General features: G+C 37.7%; 1 protein-coding gene and 1 long non-coding RNA gene across 3 annotated transcripts in view; both read right to left on the bottom strand.

Annotated features, from left to right (window-relative positions):
* Nucleotides 1–1,148: 1,148 nt before the first annotated feature.
* LOC140324381 (uncharacterized) lies at nucleotides 1,149–12,742 on the bottom strand. The gene is made up of 2 exons (XR_011919531.1): nucleotides 6,379–12,742; nucleotides 1,149–4,374 (listed from the first exon to the last, which is right to left on the bottom strand). It is a non-coding gene; the product is annotated as an uncharacterized lncRNA (long non-coding RNA).
* A 4,004-nt stretch (nucleotides 12,743–16,746) lies between these two features.
* RBPMS2 (RNA binding protein, mRNA processing factor 2) overlaps nucleotides 16,747–27,749 on the bottom strand; it is an 18,112-nt gene continuing 7,109 nt past the window's right edge. Inside the window, exons 2-8 of one of the 2 annotated variants that reach the window (XM_072402240.1) lie at nucleotides 24,473–24,550; nucleotides 23,085–23,123; nucleotides 22,942–23,004; nucleotides 21,879–22,029; nucleotides 21,413–21,561; nucleotides 18,127–18,199; nucleotides 16,747–17,608 (exon numbers count right to left, since the gene is read on the bottom strand). In XM_072402240.1, the coding sequence (XP_072258341.1) occupies nucleotides 18,137–18,199; nucleotides 21,413–21,561; nucleotides 21,879–22,029; nucleotides 22,942–23,004; nucleotides 23,085–23,123; nucleotides 24,473–24,550 (543 nt within the window). In that variant the 3' untranslated portion in view covers nucleotides 16,747–17,608; nucleotides 18,127–18,136. Of the gene's footprint in view, nucleotides 17,676–18,126; nucleotides 18,200–21,412; nucleotides 21,562–21,878; nucleotides 22,030–22,941; nucleotides 23,005–23,084; nucleotides 23,124–24,472; nucleotides 24,551–27,749 lie in introns of both variants that reach the window. The other variant, XM_072402239.1, reaches the window with a different exon arrangement.

Genomic DNA, 27,749 nt, shown 5'->3' on the forward strand with positions numbered 1-27,749 from the left:
AGATAAACAAATGAACCAACTGAATTATTAGTTAGGGGACTGGTCGAAAATTGAAAGCCCCACTATTTCATTATGTGCCTGCTTATTTTATTTTTTACTGACTTTTAAATAAATAATGTTTAGAGAAAGTTGGAGCCCAGTAATCCCATCACTCTTAAAATGCAAAATTGCTGTTTCCTAAAATGCTATAAGTGAAGGACAGGTGGTCATACCTAGATATAACAATCAATATGGTGATCATTCAATGGGTATAATATCATTGATATGGTGGCTCCTCTCTCACAACATTGATAATCATATGATGGTCTTTAGTAGAGTTTAGTATTAGCTTATGCTGTGGTCTATTGCAGTGGTAATGCCTTCAGTGAAACTCTGATCCTTCCCTGACAGCTATGGTGGTCAATCCCTAAATTTAGTAGGCTTGGTCCTCAATCTCCCTATTTTAAATGTCTTATGCTAAGTACACACGTGCAATATTTGTCATTGGAAAGGATCTTTCACAATCCTTTCCATGACAAATGATGCATGAACAAGTATTTAGAAAGTCAGGAATGTCAATGGTGGTTGGTGTACAGTAGAAAGAGTCATCAAGTTAAGTGCCAACCCTTGTCTAATGAGTAAGAAAAAAGAATGAAAAAGAGAAAGCAGGGTCTTTCTAGGCAAAAAATAATGTATTATAATAATAAGTACATTGAACAATAATCAATATATAAACAAAAAAACATACCAGTTTCAAGAAAATCAATCACAATCCTTTCTTGTGATAACATTACATTGGCCCCAAAGGGGCGTTCTGTGCATACTGGAAAAACTCAACTCACGTACAAAAAGGTATTTGTTGGTGTGAGTGTTTTTCAATTCGACCCAAGAGTCTCATCCTATATCAGCCCTGAGACAATTATCGGACGAGAACCATTGCACGTGTGTACCTAGCTCTAGTTGTAGGTCAGTCTTCTTTTGTTTAGAAGTGATGGTCAACCATCTTTTATTATGTAGTAGTGACCAGTCACGTAAGTCACTCCCCACTTGCCCAGCACTAGTGGTGGTCATTATCCATTAGTCCAACAGTAGTGGTCATTATATTTTTTGCTATTTGTTTCTTTATCATTATTAATGTTAAAAATGAGAGAATTCACAATTATTATAAATTAGGATGTATGAGATTTTTATTTAAAACAATTAATAATTTTGGACATTAAAATAATCAATGTAAAACAATAATATATTATTTATTTCATTCATTTATTACCTTAATTTATAAGGAACATAACATAGTAGTAAATACAGACATTAGAAAAATTTTTTGCAGAAACCAGGTTTCAATTTTATTCTGTATCAGTGGAGCTTCGATTCTGTCCTCAAGACTTATTAATTGTTAGCTATGTGTGACCACCATTGATTACAATTCATTGTAGTTGGATACAGTAGGCATACATTTATCAATTTTCAATGAGTTTTCAATCCTAGAGCACATTGATTCCAGGTTTACTGGATCACCCAGCTTCATTTATGAAAGCGTATCCTCTCCAACCTTGGAGAGCTTTGATAAATCAGGCCCAAAGTCGTATTTTCATCTAGTAAAATCTACCGATAGCTGGGTGGTTGAACCTCCTTAAACAAACCATGCAAATTATATCAAGTCAGGTAGATTAGATATAATTGATCTTATAGCTCAAGACTGTTTTGTGGCCTAATAATGTGCGTCTTGAGATCCAACACTGAGCAGTAACTCTATGCAAGATACTCCCATTTGCTGCATGGCTATTTTTTTTAGCAGGGTGCTGTCTGACTAGGGTTCTTCTTGGACCCAAGTTAACTGAAAAATTGAATTGTAGAAAAAGGGCTTTGTAGGCTCAGATCTCTACTTTGCATTCAGATAATCCAGCTACTCATAACAAATTCAATAAGACTTTTGTGAGATTACCAGCTGTCATAATTATGTGTTTGCAAAGTTTTAAACCACCTGATCTTGATGCGACTTTACTATAGGGACCTGTGACAAATAGTAAATGAGATGGTCAGTATCTAGCTCGGGAGTTGTCCTGGTGGACAATCACTGCTTCTTTCAGAGCCCCTGCACATTGTCCTCCATTGCATAGGCAGTTGTTGTTACATAGGCCGTAGACTGTGGATAACTGTGGAGTGTAGATCTTATACCTTCAGTCTAAACATTCATTTTTTACCAATAGTTTGATGATAAGACATAACAAAGTCTATCATGAAAGAAAATCATATTGTGATATTTTAATGATGCATTATGTATATTCCCAACTCTAAATTTTCTTAGCAGCGTTTCCTAATCAGATTTCCTGTTTCCTTTCTCTCAGCAGCAGCCGGAAAAAGCTGAAGAAGGCTGACGTAGAAAGGTACTAGTAGATTGTACGGAGTCCTTTACTATGTTTCTTATTCCCACGACCTTGTTATTTGGGAAGTGATTCAGGGCAAAAAGAGATGAAGGGTATTCATTAGACAGTGGCCGAGCCAAGAACTTGTATTACATTGAGATCCCATTTAAATATATATAATTGAATGGAGCATTGTGTTGGGGAGTTCTCAGTGATAAGCACACTTGACAAACCTATGGTGCCCAGAGTAGGTCAGCATAAACACATTAAGGTTGTACTCCTAAATACAAAAGTATTTTTTGTGCAGGACCAAAAAGCAGTCTTTTGTTTCAAAAGCACATAATAGTTCAGAAAAAAACTAGACCTTTATATCTTAATATACCGGTTGCATTTTTATCAAACTGTGGCTTAAGCAGGACTGATATACAGTAGAATCAGATTGATTCAGCCCCCTCCTCCTAATCAATGATGTTGAGGATGCAATATGTCCAGGGAAATTGCTGTTCAGGTCCTCTGGCCAAAAGTCAGTGCAGTCAGGTAATCACCTCCCAAACCCTAACACTGGGCCTGATTTATTAAAGTTATCCAATCCTGAAGAAGATACACTGTCAACAGCGAGCCTGGGTGATGCAGCAAACTAGGAATAGATTGTCTAAAAGTAATTTTCTATTTGGTAAAGCCCAAGTAATCACACCTTTAATCCGGCAGATCCCTCGATGGTGCCGGTTCTTTTTGCTATCTGGTCCTGCATCATCCTGGGATTCCTCTTCGTTTCTGCGCTGGGTGAGGTCATCTTCTGCCCTCTCCTCTGGTCTTCTTGATTTGTCACCCGATCTCACACTGTGCAGGTGCGAGATCGGGTGATATAGCCGCTGTGAAGGGGAAAAACTTCCCACTGCGCATGCATGAGATCGGCATCTCTTATCTCTTGGAGGAAAGGATGCTTCAACAAAGTATTAACTTAAAGGTGTGCACAGAAGGAGCAGCCAGAGCTAGTTGGATAAGTGTGCACACCTTTAAGTTAATACTTTGTTGAAGCACCCTTTGATTTAAATGCAGCATTTAGTCTTCTTGGGTAGGAATCAGCATTGCACATCATTGCCACTTTTCCTTGCAATAAACACTCCAAATCTTTTTGGCCACAATTCCAAAAGTGCACTCCCATTTAGTCCAAGAGTGTTGCACTAAAAAACCAACATTTTTACTTTATATAGAAGGGTTGTCTACCCATTTATGTAAAGTAAAAATGTTGAGTTAAGGTACGCTTTAACAAACGTTTTCAATCCTGGACGAGATCCATTCCAGGTTTGCTGGATTACCCAGGTTTACTGATGAAAGTGTACCTTATTCAGCCTTGACGACACACACAGTTTATGCATTATGGCAATGTGTTGGTAAATCTGGTATGCATATGTTGCTGCTTGCAATGTACATTTTGTGTTGCTTTGTAACATGCCAACACTAATAGGGAAAATTCTTTCTCTAGTTTGCAAACTATTGCATGGGATATTTTTAAAGGACAGTGGGCTCATATAACCAATGTGAAGATATAAAAAACATTGTTGACATTTAGGGGAAACTGATGATCCAGCAATAAATGAAGAGGAAGGTGGTTTAACATTTTACCAGCACAGCAGATCTACAAGATGAGTAGGAATACTGTGTATGATGACCTCTGCTGGCGAATAAGAAGATGACATTGAAGGAAAAAAGATTTGCAAGTCTGCAGATTTCTATTTTGATTAAATGTTAAGTGTGGGTGACTGGTTGGAGTTATCATTTAGTAATAAAGCCAAACTAAACAAAAAACAAAAAAAAAAAAAACACTTTCCTTTTATCCAGCAGGTCCCTCGATGGCGCTGGTCCTTTCCACAGACTGTTCCTGCTTTGCCCTAAAATTCCTTTTCGTCCTAGCTCAAAAGAAACGCCGGGCCCTGCCATCTTCGATTTCCACTTCCGCCTTCTTCGGTCTTCTTTCTTCGCCACCTGATCTCACACTGCACAGGTGTAAGATCAGATTACGTAGCTGCTGTGAAAAAAAAGGGAGAATAACTTTTTAAATAATGTGCCAAAAACAATGTACAGCCATCATAACGTTGTGATTGAATTGAAGCATCCTGTACCCGTTTGTTTGTTTGTTAAGGAGAAATTGTTCCTTGAACTTGGTGATCTTGGTATGGGGGTTTTTGTAGAGCAGTGGTATGTCAAACTATGACCTTGCTGCTGCCTGAGGAGTGGGACTGCCCTACATGTACCTCCTACAAAATCCAGGCTTCAACTTCAATCCAAGTTAGAACTATTTATAAAATAGGGAATCTGACATTCCCTCAAACTTTCCCTTGTGGGAATCAGATGCTACTATTGAACCACATAGAACTGGATGATTCCCACGAGAGAATGTTTAAAGGAATGTCTAGCTCCCTGTTTTATACATAGAGCCCTTAGTGTTTTATTTTAATAACTATGCAGAGGGCAGTTCCTGCTCACCTCAGCCTCAGGCCAAAGAAATATATAATATACATGATTAATGATGACCATATACATGACTAATAATTGGAGCCTCATTGCATTAATTGGTAATTAGAAATACTGCAACTGAAATACTTTCCTTTGGTAAATGATTTAATTGAGAATGAAGTGGAACAGGGGATTTCTGCATAATATAGTTTTATTTTAATCTGGACTTCCCTGAAAAAGCACAGTCAAAATGATAGACTTCCTTATTTAATAATTAAATAAATTACCCTAAAAATTATGATTAAGTGGGATGTTGTTGAAATCAAAATGCACTCCTCCACACAGACACACACCATATCTTCCACCATCCTTCCAACAGAGAAGAGAGACACATTGTCACATTCTGCAGACCATAAAAAGTAAGTGTTTGCTACTGCAACTTCATTTCCTTTATATGAGCTTTTAAAAAAAACACATATAATCATTCCGAGGCTGAATAAAAGGTTTAGTGCAAAATAACACTTTGTAAAAGTGAAATAATATACATTATCTAGGGCAGTGATTTTCAACTACTGTGCCGCGGCACACTAGTGTGCCATGAGGGATCTTTAGGTGTACCGTGGGAAATTATCCAATTACCATTGTCGAGTGTCTGTGCTGTAGTGACTGGCAGAGTAATGTAATACTCTTCCATGTCAGTGGGTGGCAGTAGGTAACATAGTTTTCTTGTTTATTCTTAGAGACAAAAGAATTAGCTACAGAGTGTCATTTTGTAACATTTTTGATTTGTGGTGTGCCGCAGGATTTTTTAATGTAAAAAAATGTGCCGTGGCTCAAAAAAGTTGAAAAACACTGATCTAGGGATATGTTTATTCACTCAAGGAGAAGGATGCCTAAGGAGGAAAGTAGGACAGAATGCCTTGGTTCATACACCTCCAAATCAGGAGGAGTTGGGAGGTCTGACACACACATGTGACCCATTTGTTTGGAATTGTAGAATAATGTGTATAACAATATATTATGTGTTCTTGATGAATTGTACTATAAATTACAATAATTTCATCATGATTTTTAAATATGAATTTAATGGACAATTTCAATGAATATAGTTAGTCATTATGCATTCATCCAATGAAAAGGATGCTGGAACCTTTATAGACAATTCTAAAAAAGTGATTTTTAGTCTATGGATCAATAGCTGGAGCCGGAGGTAAAATCAAGGGAACTGGAGCCACAACTGAGACATGAAGACAGTAAAAATATGGAAGACCAAAAACCAAGCCATCTGTTGTGGATTATCACCTTTCCCTACAACTTATATTGGACCTTTACCATCCTCGTAACTAATCCTCAAAGCTAATTAACATCCATAAGATCACTAATATACGATTAAAACTGGGAAATACTCACCTAATAACAATCTGTCAGCACCAGAGGGGATGCAAAAGGTAAAATCTGTGTACAGGAGAGCCACTGATGGGGTATATTGCCAGTAAATTACCATATGTATATATATACATATATATATTATTTTTTAATAAGATTTCAAATAAATTGTTTGAGATTCTACACTCACCACATCAGGATTTATAGTAGATTCATAGCAGTTCTACATCACATGGCCTGGCTGCAAAAGATGTAAGGGATAAACGTAAGCTTGATCTTTAGGGATTTTATAAAGTTTAAATAAGTAACACATTAACACATTTACATGAACTTACTTTTTAGTTGCACAATGTTATGTGAAAAAACAAAATGTCCTATGATATTTATTCCAAATATGTATTCATTGAAAAAAGTTTAAAAGTGTTTTCCCTTAAATTTCCATACACACTTAAAACAACAGCTTCATAAAAACATGTTAGCATGCTGTGTACACAGACAAAGGTGCAACAAGTGTTTGTGGTTAGAAAATCCACCCGTGAGTAGCAGAGCTAGGTTTATTGCTTGCACAATGTTGTTTCTAGTGGAACTTGTACATGGGTCATTTCTTGCTGTTTTCCAATGACGCATAAAGGCTAGGTCATGTGTCCTGCACCATGTTTTCTGGTAGGAGTTTAAAGATGGTAAGAATCTAAGACAGCTATTTAACAAGAATGGGTCTAGCTTCAGAAAAAATACTAAACACTTTTACAAATAAAGATACAGCTCAAGGTTATATCAAAACAAGTACAAAACAAGTACAAAAAAGTCAGAAACCAAATATGATGGCTAATAACAGTATGCCATGAGATTTTTCAGCCACCAATATCACAAAATAGAACTGCCAGTCCTGGATGTTTAAAAGTCAAATGTTGTTGATAAGTGAGGGATTGTATACAAGAATCCAGTTAAACTCAACTACAGAGCTGTGGACAGAGAAAATGCTATTCCTTGAGCACAAAAAATGTTTAAATTGTGCAGAAATTCAAGTATGAAACTGCAAAAAGAAATGTGGGAGGAGAAACAGAAAGGCTAGTTTTAGATATGCGGTAAACTGGCCACAATGTCTCAACTGCCGTTCCAAGTGCTCCCATTCAACAGAATTGGAGCGGCTGGGAAACATTTTCAACATGCATTTGCATTGCGATGGTGTTACAGAAAAGTTTCTGGCACAAAAGGTCTTGAGGCCCCTACCCGAAGTTGCTGTGATTTTAAGACCTGGGGCCCCCCTTAAAGTGGAACTTTATCTCTAGAAGCAATTTTTTAATAAAAGCAACATCTTAGCCATTCATATCTCTATATTTCATTTAAAGGCAGCAGAGGGTCTGTGGTTTGTGATTTTTAGAACAGGCTGTGTACAGTTATAAGTCATTCCTTTCTCTATGCCAGTGGTGGCAAAATGGAACAAAACGTTGTGCAACTGATGCCAGGTTTCAGAAGTCATTACACTGGCATCAGTCTACACCCCTGTGATATTTCTGGGGTAGCATGGGTTATGCCCCCATAATTTCACTGAGCACGGTATGCATGGACGAGATCAGCAAGTGGTGAGTAGTTCTGGATTCCAGAGGAGAGGCGCAGCTCAAATATGGTCCTGTTGTCCATTGTGATATCTCATAAATCCCTGTTCCTGCAGCATGTGAGGAGCTGGGAATATATGAGATAGCCTCACAAATGAGGTTAACAAATATAATAAAGACTTTGAAGCAGGGTTAACTTTTTTTTGTTCAATTCTGCTTTTTTTGCACAAGAGAGAAATGTGCATAAGGCTACATTGCCATATAAAGTGGCTCTGGACTAACAATAGGTGGAAATGATTTTTTAACTTTTTTTTCACAAAGTTCATCCTTACATTGGTGGTGAGTGTCAGGAATACTGCACTACATAGGGGGTTGGAAGAATACTTCCCTACATTGGTGTTCTGGCAGGAAAAGTTCACCCTTATACTGGCTCTAGGTGGGAGGAAAATGATCCTTACATTAGTAGTCATTGGAAGGAAGAATGGCCCTTGACATTGGTGGTAAATTGGTGGATAGTGAGTGGTAAAATGCACATTGACCAATGGAGTTTGTTCTTGTGTTACTTAGCTTTATTCCAAGCAGTCCACTTTCCTCCTACATCACAAAAAACATTTCCTCCCAACATTGGCCTTAGACTATGTAAGAGACATAAGACTGTGAGCCCTGTGACAGAGAGTGCGTGACATGACCTCTACTATGTAAATACATAATAATAAAATCATATAAACATTTTGTAATTGTGCATTTGGCTATATCCCTGGAGTTCAGCTTTTAAAAAATGTGTTTAACATGTAATGTATTTAACTTGTAATGTATTTTCTGAGAAAGTGCTTTGGGGATCACAGTTCTCATAAGGTATAATCTCTCTCTTACGGTACAAACGCCTAATGTGTTAACAGCTGCATTCTCTAAATACACCACTAGATGTCCTTCAAGACAAGACGGATGGCTTATAATTACTTTCTTGGACAGCAGGACATCTAGTGGTTAAGTTAAAGAATGCACTTTAAATAGATAAGGAAAGGAAAAAAATTACCTAACAAAAGCAACATGTTATTATTATTACACAGTATTTATGGAGCGCCATCATATTATGCAGTGCTGTACAAAGTCCATAGCTGTGTCACTAACTGTCCCTCAAAGGAGCTCACAATCTAATGTCTCTACCATAGTCATTTATGTAGTGTAAGGTCAATTTTTAGGGGAAAGCCAATTAACCTCACCGCATGTTTTTGTGATGTGGGAAGAAACTGGGGTACCCAAAGGAAACCCACGCAGACACAGGGAGAACCTGCAAACTCCATGCAGATAACGTCCTGGCTGGGAATTGAACCTGGGACCTAGCGCTGCAAAGCCCTGAAAACCCCTGAGCCACCATGCTGCCCTGTACTTACTTACTTCCCAAGGTATATTATGCTTTATAAGTGAGTTAATGAAATTAAAAACTAAGAAAAAAACGACAGCAGTTGCAAGTAAATCTGGTGGCAGGTACAATATTTTAAGAAATAAAAATAATGAATGCTGACAGGTTGCACAAAGCACTCTGCATCTGAACTTAAGCTGCGTACACACTTCCAATTTTTATCGTTGGAAATGAACGACGAACGATCGATTGGGCAAAAATCGTTCGAAAAAAAAAGTAACCAACGACGCCGACGAACGAGGATAGTCGTTGGAAATGAACGACCAGACCGGCGGATCGGATTGGACGACGATCGTTGACCATCTATCGTGTGTACGGTCGTTCATTGATCGTCCATGGTCTGAGCATGCGCGGGGAACGAACTTTCGCTCACTTCCTGTGGTGCACGTCACTTCCTGTATCGTTCAAACGATCGCATCTATCGTGTGTACAATATCTGCGAACGATCGTGTCGTTATCTGTATGTACAGGATCGGTGCTATACGATCGTTCGCAGATATCGTGCAGGATCGTTCGTCGTTCGTTTACCAACGATAATAATTGGAAGTGTGTACGTAGCTATAGTCCATACCCCCTGATTCTTAAGCTCTTGACTTCCTCTAACTCCCTAAGGACTTGTATACACTAGGACACTTGTATAACCTTTATCACAACCCACAGTACAATGTTCATTACTGTGATGAACAATAATGCACCGTAGATGTGCGATGCAATACACATTTGGTTGTGCCCCCACATACATCCACATTGTGCTGTGGTACACCTCAATAAATACAAATTTCCAGCGCATTAAACTTAGAAATCGTGCAGGACATGTTCTTTGCGTTTTTAGATACGTTGTTTGGACTGCCTATCACAAAGTGTCTCAAAGCCTTAAAAAAATCATTGCCCCTTAGCATTTTAAATTGATCTCTGTAGGTATAAGCACTGTGGGGTAATAAATCTTCAAAATTCACAGCAGAGCCACTACAAATCTCAACTCCTCTCACCTCATTTTCTTTGGCTACAGGGACTTGGCAGCCTGCTTGTTTTCCATGTAAACAAAGTGCAGAACTATGGCAGCATTGGATTGGCAGGGACACAGACTTTTTAATTGCATGTTTTTTTTTTTTTGCCTTACAGAGAGCTGACATGTGCAATATGTCTTATTTTCTCCCTATGCACACCTAAGCATATTGGTATGACCTGGTGACAAAAAATAATTTCATGTGTTCTTGTGTTGAGCTGCATTGGTAAACTACAGAAAATACCCCCTCCCCCCAGAAGGTGTCAAAAAATGCCTCTGGTATGATACTTGATGTTTAATTACTCCAAAGTACCTTCAGCTAAAGCAGGGGTCAGGGAGGGCTTGTGTACAAGCACTCCTACTACCTGTTCATTATATGATTGTAACAGTTTCAGGATACCTGTAACAGTTTATTGATTATTTATTTTATCCTGTACCCCTTCAATAAGTTTATTGTCCATGGGCTGGGCAAACGTATACTTTACACCTTGCTTGTTAGAGGTTAATTTTTATCCATTTTAGGCATTCTTAATAATGGAACCTTCTTAAACTTGAATCTTAAAAATGTTCATGTTTCTGGGCTGCATTCTCAGATGGGCCCACTGCCAGAATGTCTGGTTTAGAATTTTCCTGCTCTACACTAACGGCAGTATTTTCGAACTATGTTTTAAATTAGAGGCCTATTACAGTCATGTTAAAAGGGCAAAGCTGGCACTTGTATTCTTGACTTATTAAGCTCTGTTTTATACTTGTAGCATCTATGCATGACTGATCCTTCCCACTCCTCACTAAAAATGTGTGCAGCCATTGATGTTGACAAATGTTCCAGATCATCAGATATATTGTATGAGAATTTGGGCAGATGGCCCATGGAGTTATACAATAATTCTAACCTCATATGGGTATCATGAGATCTTTTAAAGGGCAGGACAGAGATGTTAACTTGCCATCCAAATTGATGGAACCTACCACTGTTTCTGGTGTGATTTGTTCTGTGGAAAGATGCGGCAAACGTGTTTCATAGGGAAGCATTGTCAATATTTAAAGACCCCTTACGTTGGCCTTAAAGCAGACCAATCCTCAGAATTCTTACTTTACACAAAAGGATAGACAATCCTTTTATGTAAGATCAAAATGAAGCCTCTCATTGCTAAGTTGGATAGGGACACTGTACTGTTTGCCTAGTGAGAATAAATGGCGAGCTTTCCCAACCGTTTACAATTGCAAATGGGACGAGACAAGGATGCCCCTTATACCCATTGTTGTTTATTCTGTCCCTAGAACCCTTGTTGCAGCTCATACGATTAAACACTGATATAAAGGGTGTACAGACTGGCCAAATGGAACACAAAGTCGCAGCCTATGCGGATGACATGCTTTTTTATGTTACCTCGCTCGATACCTCACTTCCCAATCTTTTGTTGGAGCTAAATAGGTCTGCTGAATTATCTAACAACAAGATAAATTTGCAAAAGTCAGAGGCGCTGAATATCACCATCCCTAGATCTACCGAAGAGGCCTTAACACCCTCCTTTCCCTTTAAATGGGCAAACACTTCTATATCTTATCTGGGCGTCCAGTTTCCGGTGAAAGGGATCTCCAGAAATATAAACAGCTAGCCTTTTACTGGTTCAGGCAATGCAACATACTGAAAATGAATGTAATGCCCAGACTGTTGTACATTTTACAAGCCCTTACCATTCATATCCGGACCCAAATTTTGCATAAGTTCTGATCAGAATTTATCAAATTCATCTGGCATTTGGGTTTCCCATGGATTGGGATGAAAGTATTAAGACTTCCCAAAACTAAGGGCGGGATAGTGTTTTCAGATCCTCTGTTATACCAACAAGATGTTCATTTACCGAGGTTACTGGGCTGATGCACGAATAGCGATGCTAAGCCGTGGGTCCGGTTGGAGAATGCCTGTTCACCTTCCCCAATTGATTCCCTCGCATGGACCCCAAATGTGGTTAAAGATACTGTGCTTCGACACCCATTGATTGGGGAAACCCTAAAAATGATCTCCAAATTTTTTATTTCTCAAAAAGTAGATACCTAACCCTCTCCTATGTCTCCCATTTTAGAGAACCCTGATTTACCTCCAAGTCTTTTTGACCCAATTTTCCATTCCTGGCGTAAAGGTGGCATCTATAGAGCCAAACATTTCCTCCGGAACGGAGAATGGATCCCCTTAAATACTTTGCAATTAGAGAAGGAATTGCTTCCCCTGTCCCCATGGCTCTCTTTACAGCTCTCATATGTACTGTGGTCCCTGCCACAACCCAGGAACTTTAGTCACTCTCAGTTGCCTCAGGAAACTCTGTGCTGCTTAACACGCATTAAGAGGCGCACTGTCTTATGCCTACCAGGCCCTCCTGGCAGCACACACCCGTCTCCCATAATTTCGTTGCTAAATGGGAGTTGGATTTAAATACTCAATTTACTGAAGAACAGAGGGAGATGATGCTTAATTTTTGCCATAAAGCTTCAATTTGTAACTGATACCAGGAGACCAACTACATATTGGCCACTCGCTGGTATAGAACACTGTCCAGGCTTGCTAAGATTTTACTTCATGTGGATGGCTCTTGCTGGAGGTGTGGTGCAGCACAGGGTTCACTCCGATGGCTTGTGGATATTAGAGACAAACTGGCCTTGACCTTCCTTCACATTTCTGATTTTTCAAATAAGGTGTACAAAAGTTCACTGCTAACACATATCTTGAACGCAGCAAAGGCATGTATTCCGGCTTGCTGGAAGAGTGATAGTGATACCCCACAGACACTAGAACACTGGCTGAAACGGGTAGCTGACATTTACCGCATGGAGGATATGATTTCTACTGATGCCAATAGATGTGACAAATTTATCCAGACATGGTATCACTGGATCCAATTCTACACATCTGTAGAATGTACTAGTCTAATACAACAATCTCCGGCTCACCTAACACCTTCACTCCCGAATTGTGTAATGGAGTTATGTATGTATTTATGGAATCTGCTCATTTTCCTTGTTACACCCTTCCCCTTTTCTTTTTATCCCTCTCCTTTTCTAGTCCCCTAGCTCCTAGGTACTTACCTACCTGAAAAATGGAAATGCCCAGGCTTGTTTTTTACTATTTGTTACTATATACATGTTTCTGATGTGTTGTTTGCATTGTCTCATGTATCATACAATGTTTTCTACTGTTTGTGATTTTTGTACTTTTTATTAAAAATTTTTTAAAGAAAAAAAAAGAATGAAGCCTCTCCTCTTCTGTCTTGATAGCCGTAGTGATGAAGACAGAATGGGAGCACAGAGCTGCCTGGAATACCCAATGCATAGAAGGAGCTTTTTCTTCAATGGGGTAAAAAAAAAATGCCGATCTCACGCATCCGAAGAGTGACCCAGGACCCAATCTAGGAACATTCTAGAGGGATCTGCGGAAGTAAAGGTTTTGTTTTAGTTTAGTTCAGTTGTAAGCTGCCTAGCCCCTAAAGGACAATCACATTGGATCATTTATGATGCATAGGACTGCAGTCTCCAGTATCTAGCATACTCACTAAACCAACTTTTCTCACTATTTTTACCATGGGCGAACCACTGAAATAACTTGTGCAGCAACCTTCTGTGCAGGGTAATGATAAACATAGAGAAGAAATTCACTTTAAAAGAAAGTTAGCTTACTAATCAACAGAATAGATTCTTCGCAGTAAGGTTTGTGAAAATGTGGAATAGTCTCCCCCAGGAAGTAGTCTGAACAAGAAAACAACTGGATGCATTTCTATTTGCACAGAATATACAGTAATTGGGTATTACATTTTAGAAGGAATAACACCACAGATTGTTGACCCAGGGAAAATCCAATTGTTTTAGAGGCTCAGTAAGGAATTTGTTCCTATGATGGAGTAGCATTTTCATTTAAATGGGGGTCTTAGGGGTAATCATTATTCTTCTGGATAGAGTTTATTTTCCCAGTGGTTGATCTCAACAGACTTGACTATTTAATGTAAATGTTGTCCAGGGCTTGCTTGCATTAAGTTTTACAAAGAAATCTTAGAAGTGTCAGTATGATTTTGAGTGAAAGCTGTAGAAATCTGTATACATCTGTCTCTATATATTTAGATTTTCTTTTAGTACACATTTGTATTAAAACCCAGAACATTTTGTGCAGACAACATGGTAATTATTACAAAGCATTTGTACACATTCTGATTGTGCCAGCCATCAAGGCATCCACATCTACCTTTGATTTTAGGCCTAAGTCGAGTTAGTTGGTGTGTTGGCTGTAAAAACATTTTGGACAAAAGCCATCCACTTATTTCCTGCATTTTAAAGAAAATATGCCGTTAATGTTTAACTCCACTAACTGCTGGAGTCATTTAAGTAACTGAGTAACTTGTCCCTATAGAAACTTACATGCATGCAAATTAAGATGTGGAGCTTTGCTCAAATGACAAGATCATAAACAAGTACTAACTTATATTATATATAGCAGATATATCATATCCATGTTTTATAAGGGTTAAGGTGTATGTAAACCCATATTAAATTTTCAGTATATTTTACATGCTTTATTGCACTTTATACAGTATTTTTGAAGCAAAGGGTTTGTGGATCTCATCCAAAGTTCCTGCCAGTGACAGCACTTCTTGTTGCAGGCCAACAGTACACTTACCTTATTAGAAGCCATGTTGTCAGACCATTGTGTGCACTCCTTCAGTTGACCATTGGGATGCCTTCCTGATAGACCTGAAAGAAAGCCCAAAAAACTATTGAGGGGCACACATGACAGGCTGCCTGATTGACCTAAGCCAAAAGATCATGGAAAGAATGCCCATGGCACACTGAGGTTAATAGCCTGAAAATACATTTACAGTTAGCTTTAAAAACCTATAGCATGAGACAAGATCCCAAACATACAAAGATTTTATATATATATATATATATTACAGTTAGCTTTAAAAACCTATAGCATGAGACAAGATCCCAAACATACAAAGATTTTATATATATATGATTCTTTTTTGTATGGTTTTAAAAAAAGACTTTGTGCTGGTACAGTGCTCAGTTGTATTGCTACCTAAATATTTCTTTGTTTTCCCCCTTTCATTATTAGGGCTGAGGTTTTAGCTCTTCATATTTTGCTAACCTTAGTTTCTACCTTCCCATTTACAAACATGTTAATGATATTCATAAAGCAGAGCATTCCATACCTTAAGACCCATTGACATTTTTGTGCAAATATAGAAAAACCCTGGCTGGTGGGAGGAGCCTGCAGGGTGCTATACATGGCTTCTGGTACACATGGATAAGGGTCTGTGCTGATTTCAGAAAGCTAAGAGTATGCAGTGAATAGAATAGAATTGTGCAAAATAAGGCTGAAAAAAAAATTTTTTTAAAATATTCAGTCGATACAGACATTTATATTTTAAAAATCTGTAAAGACTCTCATACGACTTTAAACCTGCTGTTGAGAAGCAAGACTATCAACAAGAACATTAACAAGCAAGATGTGTTCTGCAATGATCTTTTTCATTTTACAATTTGTATATACCACAGTAAAGCAGACCATGGAAAACAATGATCTTTCCCCCAGAACAATGTATGGCAAAGTTTAATCAAGATTTGTATATTTATGTGTTGGAAGTTGGCAACTAATTGTTTTTAAACCTATGCAATGAAATAGGTGAGGCAGCAGTTACATTTTGTACGATTCTTTACTACAAGTTTCCCCACTACGTAAACCCTTGATAACATTTACAAGATCTTTGCATGTGTGATTTTGCATTCATATAGCAGATCATTTGTGAAGTCAGGTGCTGATGTTTGACAATACATAATCAGTGTTCAAGTTGGACTAGAGTTTGAAGTCAGGGTTGTATTGCAGGCCACTTGTCTATGGACCAAGAAAAATAAATTCCAATTTCTGAAATATAGCTCTCAGACCAGAGAAGCAGTACTGTAACTTCATTTAAAAGGATACACATGGGTCTAAAATTACCTTTTGTTTTTAAAATCTTTAGTTTTGAAACCACCATAGATTTAATAGGGATATCATTGACCTGAAGTTTGGAGTATATTTGCCCTTTATATATCTGGACAATTTAAATTCTAGAATTAGGCTCATTAGGAATGACAATTTGCTTTGTTTAATTTGATTTTCATATTGTATGTACAATATTCTCACTAGCAAAATAACTAGACTGCTTTTTATTGCCAAGGCCACCCTTGACATGACCCAATAGGCTTTTGCTTGCTATGGAGTTTAGTCAAACATTTTAAATACTCACAATTAGAAATCAGTAATCATGTTTTATTAAGAGCATGTCAGTTTTAGAAGTTTGTTGTGATCTCAATCTTAGCAAGAAATATTTCCTGTGATGACATAAGCAAATGTGTACTTCATTGTAGTTCACTGAAGTTTGTTCCTTCTCAGCAGGGATCCCCCCTCCCCCCAATAGGGGTTCATAAAAACAGCCCAGTGATCTTGTGATTCATTGTATGTTAGAAGGCAAGAGATACATCCCCCTTCCCAAAACAAGGTTTTCAGTGCACCCCTATTTGAACAAATTCAAGGTCTTAAAGTGATTTTTAAATGACTTTAATCTGTCAGAAACAATAGAGTTCAAAAATTCACACTTTAAATACATTATATTTTATCCAGTATCACATTCTTTTAGGATCATCAATAGAGAAACTTCTCCATACAAGCAGAAAACCTTTCATAATACTGAAAGTACATCAATACCAAGCAGTAGGCTGCAACAAAAAAACAAAATTGCACAATTGTTCATAGAGTACAGCAGACAAACCATACAGATTTGAGCTCTTTTAACTGAACATTAACTTAGGACAGAATATATTCTTTAATAATTAATATCACACAAACACATGATGCATAAATATATCCTTATTAAACAAGTTACAAAAATACTGGTACTCTTGTTCTGTTTCCCCAAAGGTTTGCATTATTTGGCAAGGACAGACTCCTATGAAAACAAAACACCCACAGAAACAGAAGATTGAAAGTAGAGTTCAGTTTGCACTGTTGAACTGCATTTGAGGTGGTAGACTGAGCAGTGCATTTTTAAGCAGAGTTTATATCAATGTATGACTAGATTCAGGGTCTCAATGCAGACCAGCTGAATTCGGTAAACAAGCAATAGATTTGACAAGCACACACACACTTAAATAGCTAATTAATGCCAGAAAGTCAACATGCGATGAAGGAAAATTCATAGCATTACAGAAGTGTAGAACATGGCCAGGCAAGACAGCCATGTCTTCCACTATGGTTTCAGGAGTTGCATCTTCGGGTCACTCCACTTGAATTTTGTTAATGAAGTTACCCACAGAGGCTGGGTTCTGTAGAATGATTCTGAAGTAGCTGAAAGGATTGACACGACTCTTCCTCATTAGGAAGGCTTGTCCAAACATTCAGAGGCATCTGGAGAAGTATATGTTTTACAAACACTTGTTCATTTCTGGCACAATACTTCATAAACAGGAAAATCCTATTAAAAAACATGTGTACATTATTGCATACATCAAATCTGACAGCAAGATCATTAAGCAAGTATTGAAAATTAGGATCATCACGTGCAGCCTAATGCCAAAATCAGTTACAATGCAGCCTTTAACTGTGCTGGCTGCATTTTCCCTTGGTAATTCTGCCAGTAACTCGAATATGTTTTATTTGACAACTCAGGACAAAACTACTCGATCATCCCTGTGTTCTTATCAGAAGAGATGGGTAGTTCATGTAGTCTTCAATATAAACGGTTTACATTGAAGTACAGGCAGAGTGCTAGAACTAGCAGCCAAAAGATTTGTTAAGTACTGCTATTTTGCACTCCTTAAATGGATATTTAAAAGTTATCTTCAATACAAAAGTCCATAAACATTCACTGTTACTTTCCCTTGGTTGGGAAGTCTTTCCCTTACTTGCTAAAATTGTAAACTTACCAAAGAGCTTTTAGCAGAACTGGCGGGACTTCCACCCTTGCTGGGTTGCTTCAGATGGAGGATACCAACGCATCTGCAAATCAACAGAAAGTTGTTAAATGTGAGGGTAATCATTGTTTGCAAGTTGCAGCAGAGCACCTATGTGTGCACGTTTTGTGAATGTACAGATTATACCTTGTTACAGTCTGTATGTCGTGATGTTCCTATATACAAGCCCTAAAAATGCAAATGTTTCTGGGTTGTTTCTGCAACTTCCAAATACATGCCTTGAAATAAATATGCTTTGCTATGTGTGGGATAGTTGGAACCTTACTTTTAAAGAGGTACCTAAGCTGAAATGTATGACCAATAGGATAATTATGATAATGTATTACAAATGTAGGAGATTGTTTTGACCACAAGATGTGGAAACAGTTCAGTGTAGCAATAAACAAAGTAATCTCACTTTCAATCTATCAGATAATTGATCTGACCCTCACCAAAAGAACCACTAAAATGCTGCATAAATGTACCATGCCTTAAAAGGAAAACATTTTTCAGTGCACTGCACATAATCACTGATATGAGTGCCAAGAATCAGTGGTGCTACACCTATGCTAGGTCACAAAATGCTTTATTTTTGGCTAAAGTCAAATTGAGGTAATATTAAAACACCAATAATACTTTTCAAAAGTCATCAACTGAACAGATGTTAAACTGCATGAAAAGTAGGATCTAGGACCAATCAGCAGCCATCTTTAACAAATATTTCAGTTTGCACGTTTAACCTCCTGACATGTTCTCACAATCTTTGAGCTTCCCACTGCAGGCAGCCCATGTGGAATTAATTTCATGCAGCATCTTAGTGAGAACAGGAAAACCTCATTTGTTTGACAATGTAATAATGCTTTTTCACCCTGGAAATTTTCTACAGACAACAGTTCAAAGTCATACTACTGAACACTGGCAAGACCTTTTAGACCAAAATAAAGCAGCATGTATTCTATATCTGCAGGGGATATTGCTAAAACAGTCTATATGACCTGATCAGAAATTATTCTTAGGATATTTTTAGCCATTTATAGTAAACACCCCAAGCAGATTGTCCTGAAATGTTTTATTGGGCTAAACACAGGACCTACTAAAACGCTTTACCCTGGAGAGAAATAAGATTACACAAGTATCCCAAAAGCCATTTTCAGACAGATGTTTTTTGTTCTGTCTGTTTGTGGCAAGAAGCGGGGGAGGGAACAGAAGATAACATTCCATTGCTAAGCAGCATAATTTTTGGAGCAAATCTACGTCAGGGGTGAAGCTACAAATTTAGTGTTTATGCTGTCAAAGTTCAGGATAGCATTTAAAGCAGTTGAAATGTTGGTTTACCTTCAAAATATGAAATCTTTTGCTTAGATTAGATGCTTAGATGTTATTCTAACCTTTAAAAACTAGTTTTAGAAGGGGCTGAAAGGAGTACAGCATTTTGCTTTTAACACATTTTTAACTTACATACAAGTAAATAGTATCTTACTGAAACCTTTATACATTCATCTAAGTTATTAATCACTACTAAAGATGCTGTTTTCAGTGGATCAAAGTACTTTAGTTGTACAGCAATCACATGCATGTTAAAAACACAACCCTGACATTTGTTTTAAGGACAAAGTATAGGGTCCCAATTTTAAATTAAATCCACTGATATATCTAAAAAAGTCTTTTGCAGCCAATTAGGTCAACGGTCTAATAGTACTAAAAATGTTGGCAACCATGATTAAAACGTTTTGGAATAGGCAGCACCACTAAAAGCATCAACTGGGAGTTCTATTTGTCACTCCTGAACAGAGTGCTGCATCTTTTAAAGTGAAAGTCCCAAGTTAACAAGGGTGATTAACACTATTAGACGTTTAATAAAGAAGCTCCACCTAAAGGGCCAAGTCTGTTTTCCCCCACAGGAGGTGAATTCAGAGAACACAGTTTTTCTGGGCAATTTATTGTAAAAGTTTTTTTTTTTTTTAAAGATCTAAATAAGATGCTTTTAAGGTTCTGCTGTAACTTTTAGAGATCTGCTATTAAAGGGCTTCCCACATATTAGCAAAGAACACTGATGTACTCAGAATATCCAGACCTGGGGAGATGCCTTTACATAAAGATTTCCTATTGTTCCCTTTGGTGCCTCTTTGTAAAGCAGCTGCAGTAATACACTATTTTGGATCTCTTCAGAGATGCCAGTGAAGCACCCATATTTAGGATGACCAGAACAGGGTACAATTATAAAGAGGTTACATTGTAAATCTGTTTTGAAGTCACTGGTTACTGCTGCAACATTGCAAATTCAGTTTTAAATGTAAGCTTTTTGTCAATGATTGGCAAATAGACTTTTAAAAATGCAGAGCCAGCTTCACCCCTAGGAGTGCATGAGTACCTCAGTCTTTTGGAAGTAACTAGATTATGTATTAATGGATCAACCAGTTGACGGCTTTAAGCAGTTCTACAGGAGTCAGTTTTGAATCACTTAGATATAATATTTAACTATATAAAGCACACTAGTAAACCATTTACTAGTAAACCAGAAGCTGAGCAGTTTGTGAGCCTAAATATTTAAACTACTATATGCTCCACTGCATGTTGTACAGGACAACATAGCTGATCATATATTGACAATCAAATACTAGAAACCAAAACTGGTAATTCCTCACTCCATATGACTGCTTTAAGGAAAGCTACAAGAAATCTTGCAAGAGATTACAGATTGATGGAAAGTACTCCCATGTTTTCAGAGATCCATAGGTTACAAAAAACAAAAAGAAGCAGCATCATTAGCCCTGTCCTTCCAGACTGCTTTAGTAACACATTAGCTGAAAGTCTATGCAACCCACAATTTCAAAGTTCTAATCATAAACTAGGATTTTGAAAGCACTGCTGCAACTCCCCGCACAATATACAGGGAGCCATGTCTTTCGCAAGGAGAAATAGTATACAGATTTAGTTGAAACCCATTAACACTGAAAGAGGCAGCACAACCTATCAAGACTATTTAGAACAATGTTCATGTCATCTGAACACACTTGAGAAAACCAGTAGTTGGCATTCTACATACCAAATGTGAACTACAAGCATTTTGGCAATTACAAGAGACAACTAAACTTAGGTGACTTGCGAGTCATCAGAAATGTATTTTCCTTTAGTCTTGTAAGCAACCACATGATAGACAAGTCTAATGCTGTACCAAGACTTGTCCAGACAATGCAAGCCAAGGTTACCTAAACACAAAACCATTAAAGGCCAATTGTGTTCCTTTAGTAATGTTCACCTGTGCATGGAGTGCTGCCGCTGCTGCAGCTGCCGCTGGGTATGTAAAAGCAGCATGTGGGATTGCTGGTGCCAGCTCTGTAGTGTACAGTGGATAGGGAGACCAGGCTTCTGGTGAGGCTGGGATAAGTGCAGCACCTGTTAGGTCATCTGTAGAAAGATAAAGGGGAAAAAAAAAAAAATAGAAGAAACAGTAAACTACTGAAGCCATTTTGTCATACAAAACAAATGTTTACCAGCTCTAGTCTAAAAAGTCTGTCATTTTAGCAGTTTATATAAACAAATTTTAGTTCCATTGCATCAGTTTAGTCAATGTTCAATTACTTGTGAAGTTTTAGTATATTGTGGGCACAGTGTGGTTTACCAATAATTTGCTTTTACATCAGTGTAACAGATCTGGTGTTTTGTGAGAAGACACTATGGCTTTTCACCTTGAGACAGCAAATTCTAGAAAGGACAGAACTTACATGGATCTCGTGCAATGAAATGTGCTCCAAGTGCAGGGTGGAGGTTTGTGGGATTAGGTGTAGCCATTAATTTGTTCTTTGCCATTTTTGTGTTGGCCTTGGCAAACTCTAGCCTTAAGGTCTGTGGGTTCTCTGGATCAAATCTGATGCCCTAGGAAAAGCAAAATTCCATCAGAAATCCATATTGCACACTAGATCTGCATTAAATAACGGAACATGTTATACCATATCCTCGGAAATTTGCCATAATACCAATTTTTACATGTTATTGGTACTCAAGATACCCTCTGTATAATTTTTGATCATGTGAAAATATACAGAATTTATAACCCTATTCTAATAAATTAAGTTATCAAAACAGTGCAATTATTATAACATACTACTATATAAGTGAGCTTTTGCAGCTTGGGATTTTAAAAGAAACACCAAGCATTAAAGCTTAACTCAAGGGATGAAAAATCTTTACATCTTTCAATAAAATTCTAGTTGCATCTAGGGAGATGAATAGGGCAATATAGTTAATTACATTCTTCCAGCAGCCAGTATATCATCTGCTGACACCAGAATGTGGTTAGGCCCTGTTCTCACAATGGACTGCTGCTCCTTTATCTTATAGGCAAAATGAGTAGTTCTGCATGTGGTGAGGGAACTACTGAGGATAAACCTTTATCTCAGGAAATTAGCTATACAAACAAAACCTATTTGGGTTTACTAAAAAAAAAAAAATTTACTAATTACTTTTGCTTGGCAGCCAACTAAAAAAATGTAAAACTTCAAAAGCTACATAGATCTAAGTTGATCAAACTTGCTGTCAAAGTTTCAAGTGAAAGTGGGAATGCATGAAAAGGCACTGAACAGAGCTGTTAGTTGTTAAGAGGTGGACAGGAAGATGCTCCCCATAAACAGCAGGGTTAGGTAGATTTTTAGGAGACATTCATTATCGTTCAAAATAAACTTGCATTGCCACAAAGTTGCCTTTGTAATTTTATATAGTATGCTGCTTTTGTTGGCATAAAACCTTAATTTTGTAAAGCTGCTTTTTGCATGTAGTAAAAATACTTACATTCAAGGCATTCTTTGCAGCTTCAGCCCCAGCTCTGTTGTCAAAGGTAACAAAGCCTACTGGCTGCAAAAACAAAAGACCATTAGAAAGCAGCTAGTTTTCAGCAAGTCATAATGCTTTACAGCCTAAATATATAGTTTTACCTGTTTTGAGGTTAACTTGATCAATGATCCTTCATAACCCTAAAAGCAGAAGAAAAATTAAAAGAAATTGCTTTAGGAAATAGGTGAAGCATGTGATGTTATTGCAGCTTTGGAGAGTGGTTGTGCTGGATTCTAGGAAAGGGTAATCTGCACAGCTAATTAGGGACAGCAGTGACAAGCTGCAGAGGGGCTGTAATTGCACCCTCTGCCATGGGGTGGTGCTGTGGTCCCAAGTAGCAGATCTGAAGTGGTACCCATACTTCCCAGCAGTGCCTAAGGCTGTGCTCCGTCAGTGTGGAATTTGTGCATTTGCTGTGCAATTTTTTTTATTTTTATTTTTTTTTTTTTTTTTAAGGATGAGATTAAAAGTAAATTGACATGGGCATACATACTTTAAAATGCCAGAATATACACCCTGTGAGTTATTTTAAAAAAAGGACAGTGTCAAGTTCAGCAACAAGACATTAAGCAGCAACAATGAAGTACATTTTAAAGTGTAAAATCCAAGTCAATTTTGCCCATCATTTGATTTTTGTACAGTGGCAGAGTGGTGGAATCTAAAATTGTACCTTTCACTGTAGTTAGACCCAGTTCAGGCAAAGGAGGGAAGAGAAAAATAAACCAGTTACCAGTTTTAGAACTAAGGGATTTTAGCCAGCATATTACCCCCAATTTATAAAATACTCTCTCCCAGAGAAAGGTGTTCAATGTTAGGCTGCAGGATAGATACTATTTTGTTAGAAGATACATGAATAAATCAAGTTATCCCATTTTCTTTAGATTCTGGACACTGATGCTCCAAGACTATAAATTCAATAAAAGGTCTCCTAACAATATTTCAAAAAGCAGAACATTTACATGCAACAAAACTTTGATGATTAACCAACACAAATTTCGCTGCAGTAAGCATCTTACCATATATTGTTTTTATCAGGTCAGATCACAAAACTGCTGCTCAAAGAGCTCATAACAAGAAAACAATAAGGCCTACTAAATGCAACATTTACAGTCTGCAACAAAAGCTTTTTGAATCAGATAATTTTTGCTCTGTTCCAGTGGAAAATTTCCTCCAACTGTCCTGGTTGCCCAACTTATTATGAGTAAAGAAACTCAACCTAGATGTTAGATACAAATACAACCAAAGCAGAATATTTCCCCTCAGTCTGATAAAATGTAAACTTTAAAATGTTCTGTAGTTCCCACCCTGGGCACCATATAAACAGCAATAAACGACAAGACAGTCCCAACTTCCACCAACCTACTAGAGTTTTGGCTGCAATGCCACTGTTTTCAATTTATTAACAATTTCATAATATTACATTTGTCTTATGTAAGCAAAGTTCAGGAATCAAAGCCCCAACAGTAAAGTAAAGCAACTGTAACCCTACCTTGAATGGTCGGAATAGCAAATAAAGTTCCCTGGGCTTGATGTCTATAGGTAAGCCACTGACAAAGAGGGTACGGACCTGTAAATCGAGAAAAAAAGTTTTAAAAGTGTTACAGAGAGGGTAGCTATAGGTTATGGATCATTGAACAGATGTTATGTTGCATAACTTCCTGGGTGATATGTACTATGCCCCATGTATGTTATGGGACCCCTTCCTAGATCTACAGCATTTATATAACCGACTTCTTACAGAACATGGCCAGTAAACATCTTATTGTCCCTACAAGAGCTACAATTTGGAAGGATTTTGTCAGCCTACTGAAGGTTACAGCGGGGGGAATGTGAATAAAGGAAAGGCATACTAACTTTATGATCATGTGTGGAATTTTTGGAGACAAGAGCTGCAAAGCAATTCTAGTAAGTTTTTGCACAAGTGATACAAGGATGGCACGGCAAACTAGACTTCCATTCACTGAAATACTTCCCCAACAGGACACCTGTTCCAGTAACTGTCAAACAAAACAAAAAAGTCCTGTCACGTTTGCTTCTTCATTAGCCAATAAGCTAGACCATGAATACAGGTGGTGTGGTTACATCCCCCTTGTTGACCCTAAATGACCACTATTCTACTTACCAGTTGTGTGCTTGCAAAACATTTTAATCCAAATTATGCAATTATCTTAACCAATGCAGTTTATTGGTCATGATGATTTAACCTTACTGCAGATCAATGGGTATATATATAACAAGTGGACTACATAGGCAGTCCGTTACAAAGTGATGCAGGAAAGGTAAAGGTCCTTGAAGATGTTAATATTTGCTTTTATAGTAAAGTTTAAACATGCAATAAAGTATAAGATTTGTTTCCATTGAGATCCATCATAGGTTTAACATATTGCTTCTTTTCAGCAATGTCATTCAGCTGTACTCCCATAACCCAACCTGTCACAGGCTTTTACTTCCACACATGTTAGCAGCTCACTTATTAAACCACTAGGGATATTTTCTGTCTGAGTTAGGACAAAACCACACACATCAAACCAAGATTTTTTTTCTAACCTTTAAAATATTTACCAGTTCTGTCTAATCAGTGCAAAAGATGCAGTGGTAGACACCACACGGGCTGCATCTGGGCTTTAAAGTAGGCCGTGTAAGTTGGTTACGCATGGTTGGTGAGGACATCTGTACAGCAATATAGCAGCATTAGGAGACCACTAAGGCAGCAGACAATGGTTAGAATTTCATGTCCATTACCTTTTACATTTCCTAGTTAATGTTAAGTGTTTAGATAAGCTACCTTTTGCAGATTCTGAAAACTACTTTGCATTTATTCAGAGATGTATTTTCATGCAGCAACACTTTGTAAGGCAAGGACACGAACAAACTTTCTTTTTCTGACTGCCAATATATGTTGTGGCACCATATGTCTGAATTCAAAAGTTTGCCTATTTAGACAAAGAAATGCAAACTTAATAAACTTTTGGAACCACAGCCCACACCTTTGACTGCAGGAATCTACAAGTTATGTATAGCCACTTATGTTTTGGACAAAGCAGGGAAGTGTTAAAGCCTGGTCAGATTTGTTCCTTTCCTCTTCTGTTCCAGGCACATGACTGTCTAGAAGAGGTGTCTAACCCATTACCCAAAACTCTAGATTGCCCTTCACCTGACCCAATGGTAGGAAAGCCCCCTTAACAATGGGCAAGATAATATTCTATAAGACTGTCACAGTAAGTTGCCAACATTCCTGGCATAAAACTAGCTGCTCTTCTTACCATGTCCATTTAGTCAAAAGGTGCAAAAGTGGCATTAAAATTTTCAGTATCATACCCAAATATGAACATCACACCATGTCATGGTACAAAAGGCAATCAATTGTGCCTCAACTGCTATGAGCAAGTGATCACAATAAATGGTGGATCACATGCAGGTAAGTGTCACCTGCACAATTTCCACCACTATGTAAGCAAGCCATTTGTAAAGCACTGCATAATATCAGCACTATGTAAAGTCCAAATTCATGTCACCACTGTCCATGGTTGTCTCATTAACATTACAAGGCCAATCTAACATTTCTTGGAATGTTAATTTAACATTTCATGGGATGAAACCCATGCAAACATGGGGAGAACATACAAACTCTGTAGACAGTGTCAAGGCAGAGATTCAAACCCACACTGTAAAGGAAAGTGCTAGCCACTGAGAAAACTTGTGCTGTTCAGAGGAAAACCAAGTTGTCAAAGAAATTTTTACCAGTGCCAGTTCTAATAAAAAAATTAATGACACATTTCAACAATATTGCAACAAAAGCAGAAGTCAGAAACTCCGACCAAGGTGTTTTTGCTACTCTCAGTGTGGACTCTTTGGGCAAGTGATGTGGTTTTAATCAGAGTAAGGAGCTCTGGCAGGAAAGCACATTTCATGTACATCGAGCAAGAGCCGATGCTGACTGAAGCCAAATGGAATGTTATGATGCAAAAGTACTTATAAGGTTCTAAACAATACCAATACTGGCAGTGTGCTGCACAGCACTCCACTAGCAACAAACAGCCTACAAATTGCTTAAGCCATAAAGGGAGATTAGAGGAAAAAAAAAAAAAATCTATGAATTTATAAAGTTAAAAAAGCACTGAAGTTACTGACAGAACAGAAGTCCTCCTTGCCAATACCTTAAAGGGAGCTTTTCTAAATCGAATGTTAGAATTGTTGTTTGTCCATTTATAGAGGGACATTCCAAAATGAGAGAAATAAGATGTGAAACAATTTCTCTGCTACCACACCTGCTTTGTTAGACTAATTAAAGTGATCACTTAAAACATTGAGTAAAAAAAAAACAAAAAAAACAAAAAACAAAAACACAGGATTATGGACACAATACATTTTTGGATTGGAAAGCTCACATGAATGGATAAAACTGCCCAACTACAGTCTCACAAGAAATTTCATAACCCCATCCAGTCAATCATAAAGTTAATATGCACTTTGACAGCCCATGTGATCAGCTAGAATTCTTTAGCCCAAGTACTGTATAATGTCACAAAGCAGTCTTGAAAGTCTTTGACAGTTCTTCAAGAACAGTGAGTATGCTGAATCTTACAGTTTACAGCTTTCTTTTCCAGGAACAATCCACAACTACTACAAAACATCCCATCAACTCTACTGAAGAATATCAATTCTGTGATTCACATGTGCCATTCTTATAAGAGGTCTGGTTTATGCTGTAGCATAATAGGTGCATTTTAAGTAACTGTCCAAAAGGTTCCTAAAGCTACGTACAC

Source organism: Pyxicephalus adspersus, chromosome 2 (assembly GCF_032062135.1).
Source record: "Pyxicephalus adspersus chromosome 2, UCB_Pads_2.0, whole genome shotgun sequence".
NCBI lineage: Eukaryota > Metazoa > Chordata > Amphibia > Anura > Pyxicephalidae > Pyxicephalus > Pyxicephalus adspersus.